We start from the raw sequence: 17,339 nt of genomic DNA, 5'->3' as shown, positions 1-17,339 counted from the left end.
TTCAGTTCGTTCTACGAATTTTATAATACAAAGTTCAGTGGTGGAGTTTTTTCAGTAAAAGGTATTTACATTAATACGATTTTTAATAAATACAATGTTATAAGAGGTGTCTACGTATATTCGTATTATAATACGTATATGTAAACACGTTTATTATAAATGATTTCCTAATTATATTGGTAAACGCAATAACATAGTTATCCTGTAATTCTCAAGATTACTTCTAATATAGTAAACGTTTCTGTATACAACAGCTAAGTACGGTACCGAGCCTTTTAAATTATATTTAAATTATATTTACTTATTGGCATTTTTATCCCATAAGAATAATAACATAATTAGAATTGTTTCAGGCGTGTATTTTTAGGCTCATACATATAACTTCCTAAAACCATCCGGTATTAGGAAGGACTTTCAGTAAAAGATCTGTAAAAGATCTCATTGCCCTCATTTAACGAAAAAGGGAGCATAATTATTTTTACTGACCGAAATATAATTTTACCAAATTAGATATGAAATGTATACCTTTCTTCAGCGCATTTCTAACAGAATATTATTAAATCATTTCAGCCAAGATCCCATTACTTAATTAATTTCACTTAAATGTCCTGTAAAGCTTTGGACGCAATTAATTAAATTCATAAACGAGTGCCCTTAGATTTGTATTATTATAAAAAGTTTGGACTGCAAGAAATATATTTTCTTTTTAATTATTTCTTATGTAGAAGAAGACTTATATTAATTTTCTTTTTTTGACATACGCTTTTTTCAGTTTGTTCACGGCAGGAATAATTTCAAATGCGAACTTATTTTTGTTGTTTCTAAATTCTTACATTTATTATGATGGAATGGAATGGAACCCTTTACAGTTAAATATTGTGTAGTATCACTGAGGTGGTAGAACTTTACGTGGTTCGACTTCGAGAGTACCACCGCCACACATATTTCTGCCTTATACCAGCAGCATTATATGCTATGTGGTTTCGAGGGTGTGGTAAGTGGGATACATTTCTTTCGAGGCAATACAAGTTAGTCATCAGGGGTATGCCCAGCTGTGGGTATAACGTCATCTGTATTATTGTGTTATATACAAAAAGTATGACCTATAAATTTTGTCCAATTTTCTCCTATTTTATTGTCGGTAGAGTTAACATTTAACATAATTATTTATTTGGAGTCTACATATTTGGAAAATATCTAGAGTATGAATATGACTTGTAAGGGCTCGATTCAGCATACAATTCGCAAATAAAAGTAGCGACGTGTAAATAATTTACGCCTGTGATTCTGTGAGCTTTACATAGAGAGTATTAGCGCTCATGGTTAAGCAGTGATGTATAAAGACGTTTTATTTGAATAAGCATAGCAAAAGCAGTCGGCCTTTGAATAGGTTGCTGTTTCCTACTTTGATTTTCATTTATAATTACAAAGGGGCCGTTATCTACTCATTAGTACCTCTTGTGTATCAATATTTAACTAAGTCTAATTAACGTAACTATTAGAAAATCTAAAAATATATCTATATCTATTTTAAAAAAATCATATTTTGAATTTTGAAGGTGGTGGAGTCTTTTGTGGGCTGACTCTGAATACACTAACGTAACGCCTTTTTAATAAAAGCATTGCTGACCACTGCTATGTCCTGAACATATGGGTGGTAAAGGAGATATGCTCACCCAAGGCGTTTTAACTCAGTCCCAATGTTTGGTGGACCTCAGTTATCATCAGCTTCATCGGTGACAGTCTAAACTTACCATCAAGTAAACAGAATGCTTGTTTGATATTTCTAAATAAAGACCTTTAACCTTTTCTAACAGATGTTAATATGTTTGTGATCTATAATACCTTAAAGTAAGTAGCAAGGCAATCAGTTAATATGACTTTAAATGGCTTAACTGGAGTACTGCCACTCAGTGCCATTTCATTACGCTATTCCCCTAATAACCCATTTCGTGATGTCAATTACGTGATGCTACGGTATATATCGGAAACTGAACTAATTAGGAATGTTAATGCATGCACGCTATTCTGATATACCTTACTTAAACATTAAACTCTGCTAGTATTCTTCACGTAGCTTTATTCGATCATGGTTATAAATCTTTAATAACAGTTAAAAACTAAAAACCACGCTAAAATCGCTAAAATTTGGGCATCATTCAGTATTATATTCATTAATATAAATAGTATTTATTTTAATATATGAAGCACTGCAATTATTTTGTGATATTAAAAATATTTAACTATTTATTTACCAATTTGGCCTAAAGTAAAACTTTGGTATCATTTTTTTCGATCTAAGAACGTCGAAGCAGTTCAAACAAGTCTATTTATATTTGCATAAAAAGGGTGCCAAAATCTGGCTTCTGTATCTTAATTACGACAGGTCAGACGTGTTCATTTTTACACGCTCGTGGTTTTATGGCTGTAATAATTAGACCGTAGTTATCCGGACCTTTATAAAATCTCCTGAAATAACATATTGAAGTATACTCTCATAAATCTAGAGTAAGCAGAGAAGGGGAAGAGTAGAAACATAAAATGCTGAAGAAGAACATTTTGAAACGTTATGGCGACAAAACCAAATATTATGAGGAAAACCAAAAACTAATGGATAAACAAACACGAATTTGAATATTCTGTATGTGTATAAATTAATTATTTGTCGTATTTTCAAAACATGTAAAATATCAAAGACATTAACTATATAGCAATAAACTGGACATGGGAAGTAATACCAAGTAATCCACGAATTATTACCAATTAGTAACAAGTAATTATGAATCATTATCCAATACTTGAAATATGAATTATGTTAAGATTATATTCATTGATAAGTGAGATAAAAGATTTTGTGAGAAAATCTTGATAATGATCGCTCGAATTTAATATCTTTGGCTAGAATAAAATTGAAAACTTTTGGATGGTATAAGCCCGCGTTTCCCAACCTGTGGTCCGCGGACCCCTGGGACATCATCTGGGACTGGGACGTCATCTCCGGGCCATACATAAATTGCTCATTAAATGCAAAAGGGCTAAACGAAAAATCAGCAATCCAGTTTTATTAGAAAAACGTGATCTAAGCACATGGTATTTTAAAAAATTAAAAAAAGATGCATCCAATGATGTATAACACTATTATTCTGGTATAAGCCATAGTCGTAATTTATAAAATTATCGGCTTATTTGCATATACAACGATGCCATTTCAAACAATCTGTCTCAATGTAACAGTAGTGTTAATTTTGGCTCACTTCATAAAACGAACTAAATCTCTGTTGCACGTAATAAAACTGTTTATGCGTCTGTCTGTAACTTTAATTGGACCATAACTCAATCCATTCACAGACTCTTACTGCAATAAAATCATTACACCGATCAGGTATTCTAGTTATATAACTATTTTGCTTTATTGTCATTACGCAAAAATATTTTATGGTATTTGTATTAACCTTTAATTGTTTATCAACTTTTATATATATTGCATACGCAATCTTATTTTTATTTAATAATTTTCACAGTTTAATGTTGTTTGTCGGACTGTAGCATTACCATGAGTTGGCATAGAAACGCCACTATAGAAATGGTAAATAGAAAACTATTGTCATTTTGCTAGTGAATAACATAACTACTATCGTTACGGTATTTCTTGACAACGTCTGTCAAATTAATGACTCATGGGACCGAATTTGTATGGCAATAGATCATAATGACATTCGCTAGCGATTTGATTTCGATAGGTTTTTTACGTATCGATATTACGTCACTACGGATTTTAGTTCTACGAGTAACCACCAGAGGCGCTGTACAATTTTTCATACATTTATTTTACGCAGTCGCTAGCGAGTAATACTTTTGTAAACTCATGGTAGTCCTACTGGTATATATCTGGCTTTAGCTGGTTTTAACCGATTCAATTTTCCGAATTACCCGAATTTTTTTTTACACCACTGGGAATCCTAATGCAACGCCAGTATTATGTAAACAGCATTATAACCTAATTATTTATTAAATTTACACAAGCAGTCCGTTTTAACTTATAAGATGCATACACGTAGGCAGTAGTAAGGAACGTGCTCCACATTCTATACATAACATTTATACATTAGTATGCTGGTATTCGCTGGTATGCATTACTAAATCGCATAAATATATCTTACAGTAAAATTTCACGGAAATGTGGCTGTTACGTGAATGACAAACTGAACTATGTGCAAACAAGATAATTTGTAGTCGTTTCAACTGTTCTTTTCACAAACATTATTCTCCTCTCTCTCTTATTAAACTCTTTTCTAAAAACCTTTATATTAGGGTCCACGTTTATTTTGAAGATATGTGTTCATTTATAAATGTCTGCATTAAATCCTGATGCAGTACGGACTGAGGAGTGATGTGGTAATGGACTTAATGTTAGTGAATTAGGATGTGTGGTAATAGGTAACAAATGTCGTATTTTCTTATTAATTGATTTAGACGCTTCGAAATTTACAACATAAAAAGATCAAGATAAGATTAGAGTAGCACTCTGAGGTCGGCCACCTATTTAGTCGGGACAAGAACACTTTATCGTATCGTGATATAACCGTCTTAGTTTCCAAGAATCTTAAAATTAATCGCTATTTTCAGTTTGAACTGCGATTCTATTTTTGATTTGGTGGCAAATATCCTACGTGGATACTGGATATCTAACAGCTTCATATCATGGCTTGCATGCCTTTCAGCTATTTCCATTAAATAAAAAATCATATTCAGTTTGCCTGCCCTCCAATATTGATAATGGCAACCTTTACCCTTTCGCGTATCGAAAGCCCTCTGGAGCGGAAATCGTGTGCATCTGAAGTGGTACTTGTTAGCTCACGTATCGGCAAAATAGGAATCTACGAGTATTATAATCTGCAGCAAAGGGTACGGAATGGAAACTATTTTTATCTATTTCTGCCTCATGACAGCAATGTTAAGCACTGGTGTGTTCTGGTTTAAAATAGTCTGGTGTGTAAAGGGAGACTACTTATCACAGGCGTTCCAACTTAGTCTTCAGGGATAGCAAACTCGGGTAGAAATCTTGTCGTATCTGGGGTCGATTTTAGATGTCCATGGTCCAACCACAGGTGAGATTAGGTTCCGTCCTAATACCATACAGATGCGCCGCTACCCCTGAGGACTAAGCTGGGACTACTCGTATCGTACTCGTATATTACCGCACACTTCAAATCATAACACAGCGCTTAGAACTGCTGTTATGAGTCGAACAACTAAGGGTTCTACAACCTTTAAAATTACTTCATATTTGTTAAAAAGAGTTGTAAAATAAACATTTGAATTCCCAACTTTCAATACAATATAAGCCCGCGAGTCGCGGAATAATAAACAAGATTTCGTTCCAATAACACACGATTATTTACCAACGTTGCTACTTGAGACCTGAAAGAATAAACACTGAATCCATTTGTTTTTCGAAAAGGAATACACAAATCCAATCTTCGAGCTTCCGTCCCGAGCTTCACGGTACGTCGAATTACAAATGGCAGAATAGAAAGGAGCCTTACGATTGAGAAAGGGGAATAGATTCAAGTATATGTTTGTCGATTTAAGGTAAGAACATATAAGTAAATAATACGAGTTGTAACGTTTATAACTTCTTTTTTATAATACAGGAGTAGCAGACGAGCATGTAGTCCACCTGATGGTTAGTGGCTACTACCACCCATGAACATCTGTAATCAACCCCAGATTAGATATTCCTACCTGAGCTCGGCCACAGATGCGCCGCTACTAACTACTAACGACTAAGCTGTAACGCCTCGAAAAAGTATGTCTCCCTTACCACACCCTTCAAACCAGAATACATCAGCGTTTAACACTGCTGTTATGAGGCAGAAATAGGTGAGGCGGGCATAACTTTCTATGGGACGTGGTTAATTGCATGGGACATTCAGCCCACAAATGGGCATAAATGCACAAACCACAAATGCACTGGGCATGGATATCCTCGCAGAATGAGATGGATTAGCTGTTGTCCACCGCGATTGATAGTTAACATGTACCTTGTATACGAGTATATGCAGTATAAAATAATATCTCAAAACACACAAAGCGAGTCAACAACAGAAATAATTTTACTGTTGTCACTAATGAGAGCGAACGTGAAGTCGTTGTTAAACTTGCAATTAGACGCGCCCCTTAAAACGGTTTTAGTTGCACCAACAACAGCGCAATTATACGTCCACAGATTTTACAACGGAAATAGCTGTTTTACTCCGAATGGGACAAATAAGCAAATTCAACGGAAGAAATATTGACTATTGTTTTTTTGGAAAGCGTGAGTAATTTATTGGTTAAGCGTGTGTGAAATGTTCGATGCAACAATACTATGTGTGTTGTAACAAGTAGAACAATGCTATAATTTTATTGTTCGACTATCATCATCATAATGACAATTAAAAAAAGGCGCAATCGTTTCAATATTACAAATGTTACGTATCTTCCTTAGGCAACTTCTACCACTCAAACTCTAACTTACATTATTTTTATGAATAAACTTGATGAAATAAATAAGTTAGCTTCACTTTATCATATCCTTCAAACCAGTAGGTATGTAGCAAAAACTCTTCTGAAAGGCCAAATTTGTGTGAGGATGGTTCCATTATACTCGAACGATAATTAATTCTGCCACAGTTTAATTTAAAATACACATGAAATACACACGGGAATATATTAATCGCTTAATTTTTGGATAATGACATTATAATTATCGCATGTAAATACTAATTAATGGGTAAACGGACGAGCATAACTATATTAATTTCGAAAGCGGAAATGAGCGTACATTTTCATATATTTGGTATTTCAATAAAGATAAACGGAATTTATTAATATTCTATAAGCATATTACTATTATTTACTAGTTTATAAGGGCTCTTGCTCGTTGTCAGTTAGATCGGAACGTTTTAAGATATTATAAAATCTCATGTACTTAATTACAATTACAAAAATCAAGTTATGATAGAAAGATAATCGTGTTGAAACCTATCGTGTAGTGTGCGGTACTGCGTGCATTGCTGGAATTTGGTAACGCACTCCGAGCTTCTTAAGGAATCAATACTATTAAAGCATCGTAATAAGTTCTCATTTTTGGTTCTAAGTTTGAAGCATCGACTGAAAGGAGGTTGAAATAAAACATGGTATTGTAAACTCGTAAGTCTTCTAACAACATCAGTGTAGCTTTTGTAGGTTTATAATAAAGAGACCGCTTAGGTTGAAGTAATGTGGACATCATTCCTTATCTTAAGAATCCTTTTGTGAGTTGTATGGGGTCTGCATGTATTCTTTTCTATAATGATACCGATATATTACTAAGTAATATAAGTTGATATCTACTGCATTGCTTCTTTAAAAAATAGTGTAATCCTTGGTACGTATTATCCCTTTCAATGTTTTACACTTTCGTCCAGATTGCTAGAGTTTAAGATTTTTAAGAGCACTTGTTATATAAAATAATATCATGCGGTTTTATGCTTTTATGAATGTTCAATTATATTATGAAGAGTCGCGACCTAAGCCGTGTTACACTTAACAAGGTGAGTTGCACGTCCCACGCAGGTCGTTACACGTCTAGCGTCTTAGAAATATTTTGAAAATGAAGTGTTTTCTTTAAATTATTTATAGCGAGCTTTCCTACGCGACTTGTGCACCCTCGCTCTGTTTTTCAATGTATATGTATGCCTAATGTATAAGGGGTAAAAAACAATTTAAATTACGTATTGTAAACCTTTTTGAGTAAAACTTTTATGGAGTTCCGTAATTTTCGAAATTGGCCTGTAAAGACAGAGGGATAATAAAAATTTCAAAAATCGTTTTATACTTTGTTGTTTTGTGACTAAGTTTGAGCTTATGAAAACAAGCCAGAAACTATAGAAATACAAACACTACAAGTTGCATTTATATCAGTAGATAGCTTTACTTGTAAATGTAACATGTTAACTTAGTTCCAAAGATTTACAATTTGAAAAACAACATTGAACACGGATCAACTTATTAATACAACGAAATCATAATTGGATTGGTATAATGTAAAAGCGTGGATTAATAAAAATACAGAACAAAATCGCCTGGATTAAAAAATAATAAAGCCTTTCGCGGGTCGGTGTCGACGGCTAATTAAAAGAGTTGATTACGAAATTCGCAAACAGAGAGCATATAATAAATTATGTTCAAATCCAATTTCCATGTTCTTTGTGATCGCCCGAGGGTGTTTTAAAACGGCCGTATATTTAATGTTCCTCACTTTCCTTGTTTCTTATAAATGTGTATATAGGTTTGTTATTTTGGAAAGGAATGAAATTAGGCTGTTAAAAGAAGACAGTTGTGGTTCCGTTCGTCGTTGGTGGCATGGATGTAATTTGCACCCTTTCAAACTATACTTTTTTACACTGAAGGTTGTGATAATGCCGAAATGAATGTAATATTTTGAAATTTTAACTATTGGAATTATGCATACTTTATATGTGGTGTTACAAGGATAAGAACTGCCAAGAAAACATAACAAATCGCTCAACTACCATATAATCATAAGTTACAAAATAATATGTAATTATCCAATTCGTTTAATCTTTGTTAAGAAAATGACTAAGATCCGATTTTGTTATAACGTATTTAGGGAGAGATAAGTCTTTTCCAGTGTTTTTCAATCTTTTTCAAGGCATTTTTATGAAAATATGTCGTTAAAAACGGAGGGTAGGGGACCCTCAGTTTTTTAAAACTTGTATTGATTTATTTCCAAAGTCGGTTAATTTTATTTTATTAAATAATATTTTTTTTACTTCATATTTACTGAGGTTTCGCGACTTCCCGCGATCTCTTTATAAAGGCATTGTGGCTCTGTAGGGGGTCGCAACACATACGTTAAAACTGGTTGATTATACGTGTAAGCACTTATGAAACATTAATTCTGTTGCTAAGGACTGAGACGGTAAATGACAACTGTCACACACAGATTTACATTTAATTGTAGTAGAACTGTCATGTCAGAGATCGGGTACTCCCCTTACACTCATAATTAAGCTGTGTCTGTTAAAACCAAACAGACTGCAATATAAGCAAAACAAAATGTATAACATGTAGTATAATGATTTCTCTTATAGTCTTTTTATTTCAAGTGTATTTTCCGGTTTGTAGTTGAATACATTTCGTAGCATTTATTTCTATTGTTATATCTATTATTGTGTTTTGTGCTTGTGGGTGTGTCATGTTCGTTGGTTTTTTTTTATAATATAGGAGTAGCGGACGAGCAGTCCACCTGATAGTAAGTGGCTACTGCCGCCCATGGACATCTGTAATCCACCCCAGATAGGATAAGATATTCCTATCTGAGGTCGGCCACAGATGCGCCGCTGCCCCTGAGGACTAAGCTGGAACGCCTCGGAAAAGTCTGTCTCCCTTACCACACCCTTCAAACCGGAACACAGCAGCGCATAACACTGCTATTATTAGGTAGAAATAGGTGTGGCGGTGGTGCCGCCGGAGTCGAACCACAAAGGGTTCTTACCAGCTTCAAAAAATATTAGTTACGTTAGTTAGTTACGTTAGTATGGGAATTTGGATTTTCCACATGAATGTTTCTGACTGGAGGTATGTTTGATTACAAATGTATTTACAATCAACTATATTTTTATACTTTTTTACTTCGTAAACATATGTGCACAATAAATACAGATTACACTTGAATGAAATCAACGTGATTCACTAAGTTTAAGGTAGAGATTGATGTTATATTGATATGACCTAGCATAGTCCTTCATTGGCCTTTAAATTATGTTTAGTCGGCGATATTTCTCTGAAACGTACGACATAAGCAACTAAAAGCAACCTACCTTTATAAGCTGGTCATCAGCCTTCCCAAGGATGACTTCGCAGCCCTCCCTGTGCGCGAAGAGTTTCCTAGCTTGTATCTTCATGTGGTAGGTCCTGTCGATGAGCGGCGTAGCCACCACATGCTGGAGATTGGCGGACGCGTTGCTGTAGCCCACCACATCAGCCTCGACCTCTTGGAGAAGGGTCTCCCAGGTGTGAAAGAGAGAAGATGGACAGGTTGCTCTGTGAACAACAGAAAGTGACCATGAATTTTACGCTGTGTACATTTTAAAATAAATAGATCATTGATTACGTAAAGCAACATCTGCTGTCAGATTGAAGGAACTAAATAGTGTTTACAAGTTGCAACATTGTTTAAGATATATTTTAATGAACTGATTCTTTTTAAAGTTACTTAGATATCGTTGTTATCGTCAACCCATTACTGTCCCACTACTGGGCACGGATCTCCACTCAAGGTGAGAGAGATTTAATACAAAGTCCACTGCGATGGTCAAGTGCGAATTGGTAGACTTAAATAAGTAAATTGTGATTAAATGTAACAGTTCAACAAAGATTACCTATTTCATGTAGAAGTTTAAGGGATTTATACAATCATAGAGTTAGAATGTTTTCGCTACGCTATATACAATTATATAACTTAGTGTATTTCTAAGAGTTACCTATAAATTATCCTTAACTGAGTACGATAAGAAGACGCTCATAAAATCCATGTTTTCTTTGTTGTTTATATTTCGTGTTAAAACTTTTCCTGCGAATGAATCCAAGAGTAAAGTTTGTGTAAGTTAGATAGCGATGCGTCCAATTAAAACTTCCGACGACTCTACTGCATTTATTATTTACAGGATATCCATAGTTAATATGGAAATAAGCATTCCTTATTTATTCATATGGAATGTGAAAGTTTCAAACATCGTATTTTTTTAAATATAAAAGTAACGAACAAGCGTGGGATCCATCTAATGGCTGTAGGTAATAGCTATTGCCGCCCATGGACATTTCTTTTTTTTTTTATAGTATAGGAGCGGCAGACGAGCATACAGTCCACCTGATGGTAAGTGGCTACTGCCGCCCATGGACATCTGTAATCAACCCCAGATAGGATTAGATATTTCCACCTGAGGTCGGCCACAGATGCGCCGCTACCCCTGAGTACTAAGCTGGAACGCCTCGGAAAAGTTTGTCTTCCTTACCACACCCTTCAAACCGGAACAAAGCAGCGCCTAACACTGCTGTTATTAGGTAGAAATAGGTGTGGCGGTGGTGCCGCCGGAGTCGAACCACAAAGGGTTCTACCACCTTCAAATCTCTGTTACCAATCCTAGATAAGAGGTCATCCACAAACACATTGTTACTCCTGAGGACTAAGTTGAAATGAGTACTTATTATAATCATAATCGCTAAAAAATTAGTACTTATTATAATCGTTTAATTTGTCAATTAACGCGAGAATTTTAATATAAATATTTAATAGAGTATTTTGTAGAAATGTGATGTAGGTAAATATATTTTTAATAAAAAAGCGAAAGGATAAAATATTCAGCTAACAATTTTACTTCGAAATCCTTATAACAGGGGAATACAGATATTTGACTATATTTCCTCTTAACATTTTTACGAGTAGGAAAATAACTATTACCTCTTACACCTTATTTTCATCATTCCGAATTCGAAATTCCGATGTGCTCCGTAAATAAAACATGATTTCCAATGAGTATTGGTATTTAAAACGTACACTGAAATAATATTTACCCTTTCGAATATGAAATCGAAACCAAAATTACCATTGCTATTATTTTGGTAGCGTACACAGTAAACAATATTATATTTATTTTAAATAAGAGCATGTTTGGCGTTCATATTTGTTATTTATTTATATTGATTTGTTAAATCTCTACTATTTTCACGGAAAATTTGTGTTTGGTTAACTCAAATAAAATTGGACTTTAGCTGTTATGGATCACAAATATTAAAAGGTGGTAGGATATTTTATGTGGTTACTGTGGACTATGTAATTCTATATGGGGTTGATTACAGCTGAGATCCATTGGCGGCAGTAGCCAAGCTATTGGCAGTCCACTGCATGCTCATTGCATGCATAAAAATCAAAATGTAAGGGTATTTAGATTTCCTAATATTTCACCACGTCATTATTTTATCACACATTTTAAAACACAACACCTTAGCTACTTTTCAATCGGTCAGAAATTGGTTTAGTAGTAAAGTAATTCAACTGCTTTGAAACTCAGATTTTTAGTCCTTTAAGTGCCTTAAATCATTAGTACAGTGCACCAAAATAAGAAATATCTAAACCCATTTCAAAAGATCAAACAAAACATTATTCTATGAAACAGATAACATTTACATTACAGTAAAGTAATTTGATGACGGGCATACGAGTAAATTAATTATACGAGTAGTTAACCCAAATAAATTTTGGTAAATAAATTGAATCGTGTTATCCTTCCAAGTACATTTATAAAATGAAATATCGACAATAAAGTTGAAAGCTTTCAATTTAATGGAACAGCCACATGTATGTATATGTATCTTGACAGCGGTACGGGCAGCGGTTCTCAACCTTTATACTTGAAGAAGAGCCTTTATACATAGATATATTTGAATATTAAAGTTTTGGGATCTTTTTTATTAGTGGGAGACAGTTCAATGTCTGTTTTAAAATTATTAGGGTGTTACATTATAATATAATACATGATAGGGCGTCAAAATTTGCTATAATTACTATCTGCTAAGTATATTTATATCAGTTTAATTTATATGAAATTACGTTTCCATCTATCATTTCATTTTATTTGTTTTTTTTAAGGACAAATGCTTTTAATTTTAAACATGTAAAATCTGAACTAATTTCGAGGACACAATTACAGCATAGGAAGATAAATTTCTAGGTTTATAAAGCATACTTTTTCAATTTAAGTACCACTTGGTATGCGGTACAGGCGTGCGAAGCCGAAGATTTCATTAATTTCTGCTCGTACCTATCTATGAAAAACATAAAATCCAATCTCATAATGTTTGCTTAAATTTTTGAAGGTGGTAGAACCCTTTGTGGTTCGACTCCGGCGACACTACCGCCACAGCTATTTCTGCCTAATAACAGCAGTGTTAGGCGCTGCTGTGTTCCGGTATGAAGGGTGTGGTAAGGGAGACATACTTCTCCGAGGCGTACCGCCTTAGTCCTCAGGGGTAGCACTGCATCTGTTTTTCGAAACTGATAAATGGAGCGACCCGCGCTTTTTTCACAATTATACTATTTACTGTTGCTTCATTGATTCCTAGATTGAAAATTAATTTCTACTTTTTAGTTGGTTTTATTATAAAGCGTGTTTTGTAGTTTTTAGAACTATATTTATTTAACTATGACTATACAATTAAAATTTTGTAAAAACTTCCTATGTAGCGACATCATAACTCTAGGAAACTTTTATCATGCACGGCATTCGTTTTTAGGGTTCAATACCCAAAGGGTAAAAACGGAACACTATTACTAAGACTTCACTATCTGTCCGTCTGTCACAGGGCTCTATCTGTGGAACCGTAATAGACAGACACTTGAAATTTTGATAGAGGACGTATACTTCAAATTCAAATTCAAATTCAAATTTTTATTGCTTATAACGGTGGCCGCTATAATATCAAATACTAAAAAGAAAAAAAGTTGAAAATAAATGGGGGTCACCATACAAGAAACCGCTATTTCTCGACGTTTTTCGCTTTATCTATTGAACCGTAATAGGTAGACAGTTCAAATTTTCACAATGTATTTATTTCAGTGGCTGCTATAATAAATAATACTAAAAAAATGAAAATGTTGTTGGTACGGAATCCTCCGTGTGCGACTTCGACCTGCACTTGGCCAATTATTACTCGTAGTAAGATTCACTTATTCTGCCATAGAATAGACGTTGCGCGTTCTTAGTTTTCACATCCAAAATGTATATCTTGTAGTTTACGATGATCGAATATTGAACACCGACGTAAAATGTGTCCCTTGATTTACTAAACCCCCTATATAGTTTAAAGCAAGCGTACATATAAAAACATTTTGAAGAGAATAGTATTTCTTAGTCTTTCAAACGGAAGCCTTTGAGAGCCGGTTAACAAGAAGGGAGATAGCTACGAGAGATTGCCTCAAACGGGGTCACTAGGTTCGGTACCTATTTACACGTTGGCACTAAAGACGCTCAACTTTAAAAAGTTTTGTCAATATTTAATAACCGAGAAGTTATTTCCTAGTCTTTGATATACCGGACTTTGAGATGAGAGAAATAGTTACAAAGGCCTTAAATGAGGTCACTAGTGACTTTGTTGTCAACTCATTACTATCCCATTGCTGGGCAGGGGTTCCTCTCAGTAAGAGGCGTTTTTCTCATATTCTACCATGCTGGCCACGTAAACGGATTGGTAAACTTGACATTTTAATGAACACAGCTATGTAGGTTATCTTACGAATTTCCTTTACCGTAAAAGCAAGTGATAATAATCAATAACATGTACATTACTTTGAAAATGCACATTGACAATCAGATTGCGGGACTAAATTTCAAACTAATGGATTTCTCACTTAACTGACTATTTACAAATTGGCACCGAATACTATTGTAAATTCTTCGTAAAAGTCTCGGTAGCGATATTTTGAAATTAAGACAATTTAGCAAATATAAAACTTTAATTTAATATTGTCAGTAGCTTGTAAATAATTGCCCATTTAACATCACACAATTAACCCCGTATTTAATTGGAATCCAGCAAAAGGAGGCACTACAGTTCAGACAAGACTTGTTATTAAATATGTCAAGATATCTTATGTCGAAGATGTTACAATATCTTTGTTATATCCAACAACTCAATTTAGGTATACTGAAGATATCTTAATTGCTTCAGAATATGTATTGGAACTTCTGCAAGTTGTCCAACTAGTTGGGCAATCGAACGCCCTACGATGGTGAAGAGCCTAGCGAAATTCCTAATAATAAATCAGTAGATATTATAACAGATATTTATAACTTGTCTTCCTAAAGAATGCAATCTAAGTGGCTGTTATGTACAACAAATCGCCTTTATTTATTAATTTGTCTCACTCACACAGTACACAACAAGCGAGAGGCAAACAAACATACCGACACTTTGGAATACGTTCTATATAAGTTATGGTTAATTTTATGGAATGTCGTCAAAATCGATTAGTCGGAGGCGATAGGTAATTTTAAATGACGTCATCAGGTAAATTTGGCGAATACTGTAGATTTTAATGACCGGCGTGTCGAGTGCGGAGGATTGCGAGTGGCGGCAGTCGGCACTCCGGCACGTCCAGAGAGCGCGCTGTCAGCGGATATTGGAGGGCCATTACCTTATCGCTGATTAATTGGGGCTTTCGATTATATCTCATTTCTTAAAATGATAATTTATGCAGAAAAAGGCATGGATTTTACATATTACGGTTTAATAATATATTCAATAACATTCATTGATAAGGATGTTTTAGTAATCTGTAGAAATAAGGAATCGTATATTTTGTAAATATTTTTTAAAAACAAAAGTGTTGTTTATATCTTATTTTTAAAAAATACGCTAAATGTTTGAAATGACGGCTTGTGCATATTCTATATGTGTATTTTACTCACACCTTGATGAGAACAAGCAAAAAGTGAAGAGAAATCCCGCCATGTTGGATTGCGTTCTTTAAATACACAAATAATACTTAATTTTAAAGAATGTCGTTAAAATAAATAAAACAGAAGCTAATTTTGAATGACGTTATCAGGTAAATTTGGCGAATACTGTAGATTTTAATGACCGGCGTGTCGAGTGCGGAGGATTGCGAGTGGCGGCAGTCGGCACTCCGGCACGTCCAGAGAGCGCGCTGTCAGCGGATATTGGAGGGCCATTACCTTATCGCTGATTTAATTTGGGCTTCCGATCTCATTTAATACCTTCAAAAATTAAATGCGTGTGCTTATTTATATAGATAATTAGTTCATTTCAAGTATCGTGAATAGATTTAAATGTTGTTTAATATTTTTTTAATCTACGCAAATAAAAAAAAAAATCGAGTTCTGTTCTGTTCTGTATGTGGTAAATTCATATTTTATGGACATAAAAACGAACGGAATATATTTTTCAGAAATTATCTATAATAATAGCGTTACACGAAATTTTGCGTTGTTTTACAACCACAAAAGTTATACCACTTTTTGAGTACTTAAGTCCAAGTGGTTATTAATTCCCAAACTAATTAAGAAGTTAGTAGACATTTTATATTACACATTTTTTCAAGAATCTCCTTTATTTTTATTAAAGTTAATAATAAACTCTTTCTGGAACAACAATTATTTTAATGGAGACCCTTCAGTGATGGAGCTTAAGCTCATTGATCCATTAAATCGTTCGAAGACGGTCTGATACGTAATATTCAATAGCACTTAGATGTAATAATGGTCATTAAGTAGGCATCCATTATTTAAATAGATTCTGATGGGTATCTACTAGATTACTCTTATTTGATTTAATTCAATGTTGGTAGCACGATGTCTGGATATACAATACTCTGGGTAGCACAATTATTAGTATATTAAGTGTTAATAAAAATATATCAGGCAAATTATTAAATCGGTGTATTTTAATTATACTTATTAACTGGTTTGTAAGTATTGATCGTCTTTTCTTTATAATAAAATCAGTTTAAAGAAAAGCCAATTGAATATTTAGATTTAGCCATGTTGGTTTAGAATGAAGTCGCAGAGTAAATCATGCATCGTGTACAAATCAAATGTGTTTGCAATTTCAATTTCAGCTTATACCGTTGGGGTTGGCTTATTTGAAATTCAGTTCCAAGATTTGATACCGCACATTCTAACTAACTAACAAGGTAACTAAAACTAAAATGGTAAATAAAAACTTGCAAAATACGTATTAAATATTTTACACATTTTCATATCATAAATAATCGTAAATATAAGATGTATTGATACAAATTCAAATAAAAATCTATCGATATATGTAGACATATATATATATATATATATATATGTCTACTGCGATATCTATGTACATAATATAATAAATATTTTTTCACTTTCGTAACATTTATTTTCACATCAACACAATACATTTACGAAAAGCGTAGGATACCTAATGTATAACAAGTGCGTATGTAAATAGTCGTAATAATACGACGACTAGGTACACCACAACAAATGGATCGGGTAAATCCGTTACAATCCCAAATAAACACTAGACTACGAGACCTCAAATCTGTGTTTGCACAAAACTATGTACATATTTATCTTTGGTCTACTTGGCTATTATCCGTGATTTTATATTTTACGTTGCTACATTTGCGTGTAATATTGCCTATTTTTTTTGCAGTTACTTAATATTGGAAACTTTAACTTTTGCGCTGAAACACAAAAGTTACAATTGTATCAATTCAGTCCTTTACAAAAATT

General features: G+C 33.8%; 1 protein-coding gene across 1 annotated transcript in view; it reads right to left on the bottom strand.

Moving 5' to 3' along the window:
• Positions 1 to 17,339, bottom strand: part of Stacl (SH3 and cysteine-rich domain-containing protein) — a 258,237-nt gene that overhangs the window by 50,134 nt on the left and 190,764 nt on the right. Inside the window, exon 5 of the mRNA XM_073084326.1 lies at positions 9,870 to 10,092. Within this exon, the coding sequence (XP_072940427.1) occupies positions 9,870 to 10,092 (223 nt within the window). The remainder of the gene's footprint in view (positions 1 to 9,869; positions 10,093 to 17,339) is intronic.

The sequence above is a fragment of the Epargyreus clarus genome, unplaced genomic scaffold, assembly GCF_041222505.1.
Source record: "Epargyreus clarus isolate Ecla_fem2 unplaced genomic scaffold, WU_Ecla_fem_2.2 ptg000021l, whole genome shotgun sequence".
Lineage (NCBI taxonomy): Eukaryota > Metazoa > Arthropoda > Insecta > Lepidoptera > Hesperiidae > Epargyreus > Epargyreus clarus.
Note: the sequence above shows the minus strand (reverse complement) of the source record. Positions and strands in the feature narration are given on the sequence as shown.